This window comes from Bos grunniens, chromosome 18, assembly GCF_055505025.1.
Source record: "Bos grunniens cultivar Pamir isolate PY7600 chromosome 18, Bosgru_T2T1.0, whole genome shotgun sequence".
Taxonomy (NCBI): domain Eukaryota; kingdom Metazoa; phylum Chordata; class Mammalia; order Artiodactyla; family Bovidae; genus Bos; species Bos grunniens.
The window spans coordinates 54,692,762-54,705,842 of record NC_141182.1 but is presented as its reverse complement, the minus strand read 5'-3'; the positions used below and the strand labels follow the sequence as shown (position 1 = coordinate 54,705,842).

General features: G+C 51.5%; 1 protein-coding gene across 2 annotated transcripts in view; it reads left to right on the top strand.

Moving 5' to 3' along the window:
- The window catches only part of SLC8A2 (solute carrier family 8 member A2), a 34,273-nt gene extending 21,283 nt beyond the window's left edge, over nt 1-12,990 (top strand). The window contains exons 5-10 of one of the 2 annotated variants that reach the window (XM_086353337.1): nt 1,851-1,954; nt 2,100-2,117; nt 3,529-3,653; nt 3,959-4,058; nt 8,442-8,720; nt 11,136-12,990. In XM_086353337.1, the coding sequence (XP_086209463.1) occupies nt 1,851-1,954; nt 2,100-2,117; nt 3,529-3,653; nt 3,959-4,058; nt 8,442-8,720; nt 11,136-11,512 (1,003 nt within the window). In that variant the 3' untranslated portion in view covers nt 11,513-12,990. Of the gene's footprint in view, nt 1-1,850; nt 1,955-2,099; nt 2,118-3,528; nt 3,654-3,958; nt 4,059-4,772; nt 5,068-8,441; nt 8,721-11,135 lie in introns of those variants that run through there. The other variant, XM_086353339.1, reaches the window with a different exon arrangement.
- The last annotated feature ends 91 nt before the right edge of the window (nt 12,991-13,081 follow it).

The window sequence follows — 13,081 nt, the reverse complement described above, 5'->3', positions numbered from 1 at the left end:
CACAGCAGGGGTCTCACAGGTTGGCATTGTTGCCCAGGCTGTGGTGGAGGTGTTGTGCTAATTGGCATCTGGTTCCGTGCGATTTTGCCACTGCATAGGGAATGGCTGCGGGGTATGATGGTGTGTGGGCGTGGGCGGTGTGATTGGCTCTGCTTCCTCTGCTGGGTGACTGTGTGGGCTGGGTGTTTGTGTTTCTGGGTTCTGGGGCCAGGCCTTGTGGTTCCTACAGCTGAGATAGCTGCTGGTGGCAGAGCTGTGGGTTATTGTGGGCTTGTGGGTCTTCATAATTGAGGGGGTCTGTTGTGTACCTGAAGGGGATGGATGACTTCTGGCTGTTTCTCCCCTCCCATTCCCTGGTTACTATGGCAGCTGGGATGCTGAGAAAATCAGTTAGTGCTCAGTTACCCCTCCGAATGAAGACAAGGGGCAGGAAGTTGAGGGTCTTCCAAGCTAAAGAATTTGAGTTAACGGCTGTCTATGGAGGTCACACTATATGCCAGGCACTATTCTGGGCATTGGGGATACAGCAAAGAACATAAATGAACTAAGATCGCTGCCTTGGAGGAGCTTATATCTTAATGTGGAGAGGCAAATGGCAAACAACAAACAAGATAAACCCAGCTGGTGGTGCGTTAGAAGATGATTTGAAACAACAAAGACGTGGAGCATGGGAAGGGGGCCAAGAGTGCGCTGGGGTAGGTCCAGGCATGAATTTCAGTATTAAAGAAGGTGGAGGGAGTGGGTCTCATTGAAAAAGAAGGTAAAGTTTGAACAGAGAACTGGAGGAATTGAGGGAACGAGCATGGGAGAACAGTGTTCTCAGCGGAAGGAACAGCCAGTGCAAAGACCCTGAGGCACGAGCAGGCTTGTTATTACATTCTCAAAACACTGAGGAGGCCAGTGTTACTGGGGTGAGTGTGTGAGGGGAGAGGGATGGGAGGCCAGGAGGGGAATGAGGGCTAGATTTCAGGGGGCCTTGTGAGCCATTCTCGGGACTTCGGCTTTTACTCTTTGTGAGATGGAAACCGTGTGAATTTTTTTTTAGGGGGGTTTCGTTGTTGTTTGTTTTTTTGGTGGTGCTAGGTCTTCATTGTTTCACAAGGCTAAGTTCCCCGTGGCATGTGTGGAATCGTCCCAGGCCAGGGATCAAACCTGTGTTCCTTGCATTGGCAGGCGGACTCACACAGGGAGGTCTGTGTGAATGTTTTGAGCAGAGGAAGCACCCAGTTTAACTTTGGTTTTATCAGGATCCCTCAGGTTGATACTTATTTTGAGTTTTTTTAATTTGTTCTTTTTGTTTTGGCCACACCACACCACATGTGGGATCTTAGTTCCCAACCAGGGATCGAACCCGTGCCCCCTGCATTGGAAGTGCAGAATCTTAACCACCGGACCACAAGGGAGGTCCTCAGGTCGATATTTAATACAAACTCGGCAAAGATCCAACTCATTGGAAAAGACCCTGTTGCTGGAAAGATTGAGGACAGGAGAAGGGGGCAACAGAGGGTGAGATGATTGGATCGCGTCATCGACTCAATGGACATGAGTTTGAGCAAACTCCGGGAGATAGTGGAGGACAGGGAAGCCTGGCATGCTGCAGTCCGTGGGTCGCAGAGTCGGACCCGACTGAGCAACTGAACAATAATAGCGGCTTCTTCAGATGTTTCTGAGCGTGTCTCTGTCAAATGGGGATAAGCAGAGAACCTTCCCCCCAGGGTGGTGTAAGGATGAAATGAGATTATAGAGCCTGAGTTGGAGCGAGTGCCCAAGAAACTGATTGGCTAATGGGCGAGTTATTGGTGAGTCATGGGCAGGGGGCCTTATGCTGGGGATTCTGCCTCTCCCTTCAGGAAAACTCTTCAGGTGAAGATAGTTGATGACGAGGAATATGAGAAAAAGGATAATTTCTTCATCGAACTGGGCCAGCCACAGTGGCTTAAACGAGGGATTTCAGGTGAGAGGTGATAGGTGGGCTGTGGGAGAGGTAAGGGGTCCAGGGTGGGGGGACCTTTGGAGGTTCAGTTGTGGCCCCTTCAAGTTCATGGATCTGAGCTTCCCAGAGAAGATCTCACCTTCTCCCTGTCTCTGTCTCTCCCCAGCTCTGCTACTCAACCAAGGTGAGTGGAGTTACTTCTGGTCTTTGGGAGGGGGGGTCACTGGAGGGAGGGTCTTGGGGGCGGGTCAGGCCTCAAACTCCCCTCCAGATCAGGTTTGAGGCAGATTGCAGGTGCAATCAATTTGGTGGGACCAGTGTGAAATTGGGGTGACAGAGGCTCGAAGGCCAAGATCATGTTTTGTTTGTAGTTAAGATGGGGAAGAAAGTATGTCATAGAATCTGATGTGGGTTTGTGGTGGCATCAGAGGGAATCAGGTTTGGGGTCGAATAGAACTGGGTTGGGGTTGGGGTCTGGGATCAGTATTAGGACTGGGTCAAATCCCAGGGACGGGGGAACCTGGTGGGCCGCCGTCTATGGGGTCACACAGAGTCGGACACGACTGAAGCAACTTAGCAGCAGCAGCAGCAAAGCTAAAATTAAGACAGAGATTGGCTTCTAGGTTTGTGATAGGATCTGATTAGAACTGGGGCCAGATTGAGGTCAAAGCTAAGTTTGGAATTTGAGGTGAGTTTGAAGGATTTGAGGGTAGAGCTGGGGCCAAGGTGAGAAATTTGGGGTGAGAGTTGGGACTAGGGTCAGGGGCTTGGAGATAGTGACTGAGTAGTTTTGGAGTTGAGATCAGAATTGAGGTTAGGGGTTAAGATTAGGGATAGGCTGAAGGTTGTATTAGTTAGGATAAGTAATACAAGCTGCTGTAAGAAGTAAGCCCACAAATCCCAATAGCTTAACACAATCAAAGTCATTTCTCACTCAAGCATAGTTTTGAGAATGTTCTTGGTTGGTGGGTGGCTTTCTTTTGAGACCTAGGATTGGGTCGGTGCTGGGCTTGGAGCAAAGGGTCAGTATAATCTATTTATATATATATATATATATAATCTATTTAATCAATATAAATCTATTTTACATATCAATGTAAATTTATATAAATAGATAATATCTTTTCTATTATATATATATAATTATATAAAACCTCTTCCACAGGGTGGTAATGATAATGGCAGTAATCATAATAAACTAACATTTTTTAATTATTGTGTACCAGGCACTGTTCTAAGCCCTTTACATGAATTAACTTCTTTAATGCTCGTAACCACCTTATGAGGTCGGTAGTTATTGTACCCATTTTGTAGATATGAACACTGAGGCACAGTGAGACTAAGGCACTGCCCATGGTCACACAGCCCCTCTACTATATGAACCTCAGAGTCCACCAGCCGAACTTCATGGACCAGGGTGTGGGAGCTGGGCCTCTGGTTGGGGAAAGTGGTGGTCAGATGGGATGTAGGGACAGGCTGAGGAAGCCTTACCAAGGAGGCATCCCAGAGAAGAGCAGTGTTTTCTTTTGGATGGGAAGAGGTAGTGGAGGCATCGCAGGTGCCCTGGAGTCTAACTCCCACCCCTCATGCTGCAGGGGATGGGGACAGGAAACTGACGGCTGAGGAGGAAGAGGCTCAGAGGATAGCAGAAATGGGCAAGCCGGTTCTCGGGGAAAACTGTCGACTGGAGGTCATCATTGAGGAGTCATATGATTTTAAGGTGATTTTCTGGGGGCCCACTTTCCTGGAGTCTTGCCTGTATCATTTCCTTGGGGATAGTCCAAGAAGGGATCAACTATGAGGGTCACAGGGAGGGGCACCCAAGGTCTGAGGGCACCCTCCACGTTCCTCTGTTAGCACCACGGACAGCACACGCCTCCCTTGTCCCTTCTTGCTAGTAGAACCCAGCTATGGAAAGTTGAGGACCCCTGAGCATGGGGTGTGAGCCTCCATCCCCAGGACCTCTCATGGAGCTGCCCTAAGGTGGTCATGGACCATGGTCTCTCCCTACCCTCTCATCCCCAGAATACGGTGGATAAACTCATCAAGAAAACGAACTTGGCTTTGGTGATTGGGACTCATTCGTGGAGAGAGCAGTTTTTAGAGGCAATTACGGTGAGCGCAGGTAAGTGGGGAGGGAGGAGAGAGGAAGAAGAGAGGGATGAAGAGACAGAGACCGACAGAAAAAGAGAAATAAAAAGGAGAAGGGAAGAGGGACAAGGGGAAAAGATCAGAGAGAAGACAGGAGAGACACAGGGAAACGCAAAGAAAAAGATCGAGATACAGAGAGACAAAGGAAAAGATAGGAAATGAATACAAATAGGAGAGACAGACACATAGAAAAGCACAGAGAATCCCGAGGAAGGACAGAGATGCAGAGACATCTTCCAGATACATGAAAGATGTAGAGAATGAGGAGGCAGAAGGCCAGAGAGAGAGGCAGAAAGTTTGCGCAGACAGGATCAGAGGTGGAGCACTGTGGGAAGGAGGGGTCCCAGTCTGGGCTTTCTCCTGGCATTCAGGCAATTGGAGGGTGGAAACAGGTTAAATGGTTCGGTCTCCCCTCCTGGGCCTGGGCTCCTCTGTTACCATGGAGACGGTCACCAGGGCACCCAACTCTCCCACCCCAGTGGGTCTCACCTCTTAGGCCTCCGAAGGCCCACACTGCCTCCCTGTGGCCAGATGTATGATGACATGGATTCACAGGCTGTCTTGGAGACCCTTTGTGATAGAGCTGGGGGAAACTGAGGCCCAGAGACATAGGAGGGACTGGCCTGAAGTCCCACAGGGAATCCAGAAAGGGCCAGGGTGGAACTCAGGACTTCTGTCCCTTGCACAGCATCAGGTTTTCTTCAGGGAGGCCAACCCTGGTGGAAAATAAACACACACAAGGAACTATGGTCAGAAAGAAACTGGTTGGTGGGATCAGAAGAAGCCAGGGATCCGCGATGGAAAAGTACAAGGTAGTGGTCCCAGAGACACCATATTGGAAGCCTAATAGCAGGGAAGAGGCATCCCCTCTGAAGCCACATTCTTCTTTCAGCATCTGTTTCTTTTATGTATATGTATCATCCATGAGTTTATTGTATTGTACATTTATTTGCATTAGAATCAATCAGCTTTAAGTACCTAAATAGTACACTTGTTTTTGTTGTTGCTGTTCAGTTGCTAAGTTGTGTCCAACTCTTTGCAACCCCATGGACTGTAGCCCACCAGGCTCCTTTGTCCATGGGGTTTTCCAGGCAAGAATACTGGAGTGGGTTGCCATTTCCTTCTCCAGGGGATCTTCCTGACTCAGGGATTGAACCTGTGTCTCTTAGGTCTCCTGCATCAGCAGGCAAGTTTTTTTACTAGCACCACCTGGGAAGGGATTCTGTGGCCCCCGTCTGATGTAGGGACATTGCTGGAGACAAAGAAATGCTCTTGGCAGCTTGGGCCCTGTTCTCACAGAGCTCACTGTCCAATGGGAGAGACAGACCTGTCACAAGAGAATGATGAGCCAGAATGATGGGCAGGCCTGGGTTGAGGGAGCCCAGACCAGGTGTCTGACCCAGCTTGAAGGTCAAGGAGGGCTTCCTGGAGGAGGAGGCTTCTGATCTGATTTTTCAAATAGGAATAGGAGTTGGCCAGGAAGAGAGTGCCAGGTGGAGGGAAGTGTTGCGTATGGAAATGTGGGAGATTATGGCACATTTGGGGACGGTGACTGGTTTCAGGCATGAAGAAGAGGACTGGGATTAGGTTGGAGGTGAGCAGGGTCCAGACCCCAAAGGCCTTAGAGGCCACAGGAGGGGGCTTGGGTGTCATTTTAGATGCAATGGGGAGCCATGGAATGTTTTAAATGACGGAAGCTTCTGGAGAGAGAGAGCCTATGGAAGGAAGTGGGAGAGGGTGGGAGCAGGTATGAGCTGAGGCTGTCAAAACTGGCAGGAGAGACTTCCCTGGTGGTCCAGGGGTTAAGACTCCAGGCTCCCAAGGCAGGGGGCACGGGTTCCATCCTTGGTTGGGGAACTAAGATCCCATATGCCATACAATCAAATAAATAAGTAAATACAAAAAAAAAAAAAAACTGGCAGGAGATGGGTCAGGCAAGGTTTCAGAGGATGTGGCAAGCAATTTGAGCTTCAAGAACAGTGGGAAGCCAGAACAATGTCTCTAGGGACGTAGTGAACATAAGAAGGTTCATAAAACTGAAACTATGGACATGAGATGGTGGTCATGGAGGCCACAGGTCTATAGAAAGCAGGTGATTAGAGGAAGTAGCGATAATAATAACAGTAACAATAATAACTATGATGATGATAATGATGAAGATGGGTTGAGTGTCAGGCAGCTTTGAAGTCCATTTCCTGTGGGAACTCATTTAATGAGTGTCCCCAGAGTATCCGGGTTGGGGCTTGATCATTTTGTACTTTGTTCCGCAAATGGCTTTTGGTTCCTCATGTGAACACAAAGCATTCTGGTTCTCGCTTCCTTGGGAGATGAATCATGTCCCACCTTGTGCTTAGAGGAGCTTTTGTATTTCCTTTACCTCCCATTCTTGGTGGAATGTTCTTTGCAGGCTGGACTTGGTTTTGAGCATCTTTGAATCCCCCCAGGCACTGGAAAAGGCCTTCAACAGCAATGGCCAGAACAATAACAATCACAGTGGAGATGTGCCAGGTCCCATGGAGACATCACAGGGCCTGACTCATGCAATCATCACAGCCTTCTCGAGGCAGGTCCAATTATTGCTTCCATTTCTCAAATAGCTATTTGGAGGCTCAGGGAGGTTAGGACACTGATTCAAGATCACACAGTGGATCCAGCATTTGATACCAAAACGTCGGATCCAGAACTACAGCATACTCATAAAGCTCTCTCTAGATGAGAGGTGCTGGAGAAGTAAGCAGAGGCCAGAGCCTGTGGGTACTGGAAGTGTGGGAGTGTGGGCCTGGGTCTGAGAGCAATGGGGAGCTAAGGCAGGATTTGGAGCAGGGAAGAGGGAAGCCCCAAAAGATGCAATGATAGCAGCCCCCTCCTCCCTAAGAGTGTGTCCTTCCTGCTGCAGCCTGAGCCGTGTGGTGAGTTAGGGATTCATTCAGTGACAGACAACAGAAAACTTGACCATAAGTGGCTTAAGTACACTAGTTTATGTCTCACATGGAACAACAACAACAAAAATCTGTAGGAGGCAATAAAAAGTTAGCAGCAGCCTAGTAATGTTCGTTAAAGGCCCAGGCTCCTTCTTTCTTTCTCTTTCCCATTCTCAGCTGTTGCCCTCATGGTTGCAAGATGGCTGCTGTACCTCCAGGTAACAAGTCCATATTCCAGGCAGGAAAAAAAAAAAAGGCAAGGAAAATAGAAAGGAGCAGAGTGCCTGTTGCATTTGCGTTTCCAGTTTTAATTTCCAATTCCATTTTACTTATTTTATTTAAGCCAAGTGGCTATGTGATCCAGAAAAGTAGGAAAGGGATATATGACCCAAATCTACCAGTCTCTCTCTGCCTCCATGGCCACCAGCTGTCCTCTGCTCCTTGACATTCCAAGGAGCCAGTGGGTGAGACCATGGAAAGTGGCTTCATAACCTGGTGGCTGGTCTTTTATTCCCTTGCTCTGAGCTGCTGGTCAGGGGTTACAGTGTTTCTTATCAGTACCCTTCCAGATGTAATTCTTGGCACACTCAAGTGCGTTCATTGCTTCTCATTCATTGCTTTCCGCTTATCTGTTTCGGGTGAGCATAGGAAAACATTTCATCTGCACTTTCCCATTACACAAATCACAGGTCAAAAGTGGGTTAAATTCGGTCACCATAGGTGACACAAACAACTCTAAGGATGAGGCACATTTTACAAAACTCAGAAAACACGCCCATGATAACAGTGCCCCTATCGGGAAAGCTAGAGCTTTCCAGAACCCTCTGTTTATGTCTCTTGGCCAGACTGGGTCACATGGCCCTTGCTGCAAGGGATTCTGGGAAGCAAGTGTTTAAGCTGAGGACATGACTGCCGCTGGCTGCACGGAATTCTGGGAACGTGAATATTTATATCCGAGGACAGCACTGTTGATAGCCTCAAGGGATTCTGGGGAAGTGACTAATGTTAGCTGGGTCGGGGGTTCTCTCTAGGTGCAGAGGATTCTGGGAAAGTGAGCACCTTTAGCTGATCATGTGGCTACCATCAGCTGTGATGAATCAGAGGAAGTGAATATTTCCAGGTGCAGACATGACTGCCAGTGACCATAAAACCTTCTGGGAAAAGCCATATCTTTAGCTAGGGATCTGGCCACCCCTAGCAGAAGGGATCCTGGGAAACTGGATATTTTTAGCTGGGCACACGGCCTCCTATAGCTTCAGATGATTCTGGGAAAGTGAATATTTTTACCTGGGGCCAGACAGTCTCCTAGCTTCAAGGGATTCTGGGAAAGTAATTTGTCTGGGAGTGAGACTGTCTGGGAGTTCAACAGAAGGGGGGGCTCTGTAGGCGAGGAAGGAGGCACGAGAGTGTGCCCCAGCTGGGTCGTGTGCCCACAGGGGACGAGGAGGAGGAGGAGGACGGGTCCCGGGAGGAGCGGCTGCCTTCGTGCTTTGACTACGTCATGCACTTCCTGACGGTGTTCTGGAAGGTTCTGTTTGCCTGCGTGCCCCCCACCGAGTACTGCCACGGCTGGGCCTGCTTCGGCGTCTGCATCCTGGTCATTGGGCTGCTCACCGCCCTCATCGGGGACCTCGCTTCCCACTTCGGCTGCACCGTTGGCCTCAAGGACTCTGTCAACGCTGTTGTCTTCGTGGCCCTGGGCACCTCCATCCCCGGTAACCTCTCGGGAGACCACTTGTTGGGGGAGGGTCTCAGAGAAGCCAGGCAGGTGGAGGAGCCTAGGAGAAAGGTCCTGCAGAAATAAGGTGGTAGAATCAGACAGAACCAAGTCTGGTGGGTCCCTTAGAAATAGGAAGGTGGGGATAATAGAATCTAGGTGGGGGGAGCTCATGGATTCAATCTGTTGTTGTTATTTAGTCACTAAGTTGAGTCTGACTTTTTGTGATCCCATGGACTGTAGCCTGCCAGGCTCCTCTATGGGATTTCCCAAGCAAGAACACTGGAGTATGTTGCCATTACCTTCTCCAAGGGATCTTCCTGGCTCATTGGATCCACATCTCATGCACTGGCAGGTGGATTTTTTTTTTAACCACCGAGCCATGTAACTTGAATTCTCCCTGAAAGCAACCAGATGGAATGTCCCATAGAAGTAAGGTGGTAGGAAATGGTAGAAACCAGATGATGGATTTTGTCAGAAGAAAGTGGCAGGATATTGAAGAAGACGGTGTTGGGAGGGGAGGGGCATAGAAAGAAGGTGGGGACCTCGTAGAAACCATGCAGTGAGTTCCGTAGAAACAAGATATTAATATTCACCTCCCCTCCCCCTGCCAAGGAACCAGATGGGAGAGTCCATGGACCTCTGTTCCTGGGCATGATCAGAACCAGGCCACTAGGCTTTAACCAGGCCAGTTAAAGCCATCAAAGCTTCAATTAAGATAAGGGGCAGAGCAGAAACCAGATATGGGAGGAAATGCCATAGAAAGAAGACTCAGAGACGACAGCATATATTCTACTGAATCACCATGGCCAGGAATCTTCTTTCCCCCAAGTCTGAGGGAGGGTCCCTGAGAAACCAGGCGGCGCAGACAAATTCCTACAGGAGAGAGAAGACTAAGCTCGGAGCCTCACAGCTTTCTTTTCCTCATCATCAAATGCATTCACCAGCCAGGTGGTGGCGCTGTAGGCCCAGGAAGCAGGTGGTGGGGCCTGCAGAAAGCCACCACGGTGAACGGTTCTGAGGCCTGCCCTCCACTCTAGAGACCTGCGAACTTAGCAAGCTATGTAGAAATGGGTGGAGGCCAGAGCAGCGAAGCTGTAGGCTCGACAGAAGCCAAGCAGGGAACTGATGGGCAAGAGGTGCCGGGTGAGTGGGGCCTGACATTTGTCCAGGCAGGTGGTAATGGGGTGACCGGGCCTGGAAACAGGCAGGAGGAGGTTCATGGGAAACAGGTAGTGATTCCCATCGAAAGCAGGCAGCGAGTCCCAGAGAAAGTAGGCAGCGGGCCCCACAGAATAGAGTGGTTTCCACAACGATATAGTAGTGTGTCCCACACGAAGTAGACTGAGTTCTACAGAAGGCAGGCAACAAATCCCACAGAAAGCAGGTGGCAAGTCCCATATAGAGCAAGCAGCAGAGCCCATAGCAATATAGACTATGGTGGGGAATAACAGAAACTAGGCAGGGGACCCCATTGATCCAATGCGTCACCTGAGGCAAATAATGAGATGTCTCATACAGGTGGTGGGAAATGGTAAAAACCAGACGATAGATTCCATACAAAGAATGTGGCAGGGCATTGGAGAGACAGGTGATGGGAGAGGGTTTCATAGACTAAGGTGAGGACTTGACAGAAATCACATAGCGGGGCCCATAGAAGCGCTGAGTTCCAGACAGTGGGCAGTGCATCCAGACATTGCATGCAGATCTTGCATGCAATGCATGGATTGTGCATTGCGTGCAGACCAGTCCCTTAGAAAGCAAGCAGTGGATCCCCCAGAGACAGGTGATGAGTTCCAGAGAGCAGGTAGCGTATTCCATTGGATGTAGACACCTTCCATAACAAAGCAGGCAGCCGGGCCTATAGCCAGCAGGCACAGGTCAAGCAACTGACTTAGGGCTTCCCTGGTGGCTCAGATGGTAAAGAATCTGCCCTCGATGTGGGAGACCCACGTTCGATCCCTGGGTGGAGAAGATCCCCTGGAGAAGGAAATGGCAACCTACTCCAGTTTTCTTACCTGGAGAGTCCCACTGGCAAGAGAAGCCTGGTGGGCTACAGTCCACGGGGGTCGCAAAGAGGCAGTCCCACACAACTGAGTGACTAACACTTTCACTTTGCCCCCTGGGTGGGATCAAGGGCCCAGAGCTCCAGAAGAGGGAAATCGTCTGGTTTCTACCATTTCCCACCACTTTAGTTCTATGGGGCATCCCATTGGTGCCTTTGGGGGTGAGGATTCAGTTGGCCTATTGAATCCATGGGGCGCTCTACTGGAGCTCTGACCACGCTGGATCCTCGGGGTCAGCGGAGTGCTGGTGGGTCTATCTGGGAACCAGGTGACTGACGGATGCTTGCGATGGGGGGAGGGTGTTACCCGCTGAGCCCCCTCTGACCCTCGATGTCCCCGCCCCGCAGACACGTTCGCCAGCAAGGTGGCGGCGCTGCAGGACCAGTGCGCCGACGCGTCCATCGGCAACGTGACGGGCTCCAACGCCGTGAACGTGTTCCTGGGCCTGGGCGTGGCCTGGTCGGTGGCCGCAGTGTACTGGGCGGTGCAGGGCCGCCCCTTCGAGGTGCGCACCGGCACGCTGGCCTTCTCCGTCACTCTCTTCACCGTCTTCGCCTTCGTGGGCATCGCCGTGCTGCTCTACCGCCGCCGGCCGCACATCGGCGGCGAGCTGGGCGGCCCGCGCGGCCCCAAGCTCGCCACCACCGCGCTCTTTCTGGGCCTATGGTTCCTTTACATCCTCTTCGCCAGCCTAGAGGCTTACTGCCACATCCGGGGCTTCTAGGGCCCTCCGCAGGGACTCCGCCTCCAGCCTCGAGAGATCGCTGCATCCGTGCTGGACTGCATCTCCCTGGTCCTCCGGAGAGGCAACCTCCTCTCCGGGGACTCGGCCGCCCTTCCCCCAGGGACGTGATCGCCCCCCTCCTCACTGCCCCCACCCTGTCCTCCGTCCCCACTAACAGCCTTCACTCTTTCCCTCCGGAGCCTCCCCAGGTCCTCCTGCAAAGAACAGCTCCTGCAGTTACCTGCAGCTCCTGCCCGCATCCCTGTTCGTTACTGGCTATGTTCCTGGAGAAATTTCCACCTCGAGGCACCCCCCCCTCCACCCCGAGAACCCTACCCCATCTGTGACCCTCTCGATCTCTCCCTTGAGACTGCCAGCCTCGCTCTATCCCATAAGTCCCCGGTCCTCAAGAGGAACACCCCCGCCTCCTTCCAGGAACCTGTGCCCCAAGACCTCAGAACTTAGCCCTCCCTGAGGGGCCCTTGAAGGAGGCCGATCCATCCTAGGATGTCATGGATCTCGGGCCTCCCCCCAACCCTCAGGGGGCTCCGTCGGCCTGGGGGATAGGGGAACAGGTGGGTGCGTGCATGGGGGAGGGGACACACCTCCCTCCTCCCCCACCTCCGATTTCTCCACTCAGGCCCTTGGGAGGACGCTAATTCTCGAGGCTTGGAGAAGGGAGGGAAGGGGAGACGTTTGGGGTTTCAGAGCTGGAGGAGGCGCACTTTGGACCTGTAACTTCTCACATTCCAGAGCCCCCACTTGCCTCCACTACCTCTGAGAGCCCAGCCATGCCTTGGAGGGGAGGGGGCCTGTGTGTGTGTGTATATAGTGTGTTTGGGGCAGGGGGGATGCGGGAGGGTGCATGACTTGGGGAAAAGGGGGGGGTGACAGACTTTTCTTTTGAGAGGGCAGCAGACACCCCCAGCCGTGAGAAGCGGCTTTGGGGAGGAGGCCGGGGATCCACGGGAGTATATAGCCAATCTCTCCCGACAATCTAGAAGGCTCAATTTGCCCTCAGTGCCAGCCAATTCGGGCAGGACCCTCGAAGAGGAGACCGAGGGTCCCAGAGGACCAATGCTACAAGCCAGCAAATGCTGCCACATCTCTGCCTGAAGGGGAGCAGGGGTGGGTGGGAGGGTGGGACGGGGGTTGGGGGGTCTGGGCGGGTGTTTTTAACTTTGGAGGCCACCTATCTGTTGGCTGGCCATGTACATTTTCTTACTGTTGATGTTTCCTGCCCGAAGGACATACTTGGGGTGTGAGGAGTGCTGCCTACTTCTTGGGACCCCCCCCTGCAACCCCCATAACACCTGCTTCCCACCGGTTTTTAGCGTCCTATCCTCCTGTTGTGCATCACCCCCAACATCCCAGACCTGTTGCGTACTCCCTTCTCTACTCCCAGCTCATCAGCACTAGTCGCTGTCTCTGTGATTTCTGTAAAAGTTGCCATAAAACTGAAATTATGCCTGGAAAAACGGCCTCCCCGTGGGAAGTTGGAATTCACGACGAGAGAGCTAATGAAGTCTTTAAGATTTGGGCAACTGGAAAATACACCAAGTAACCTGG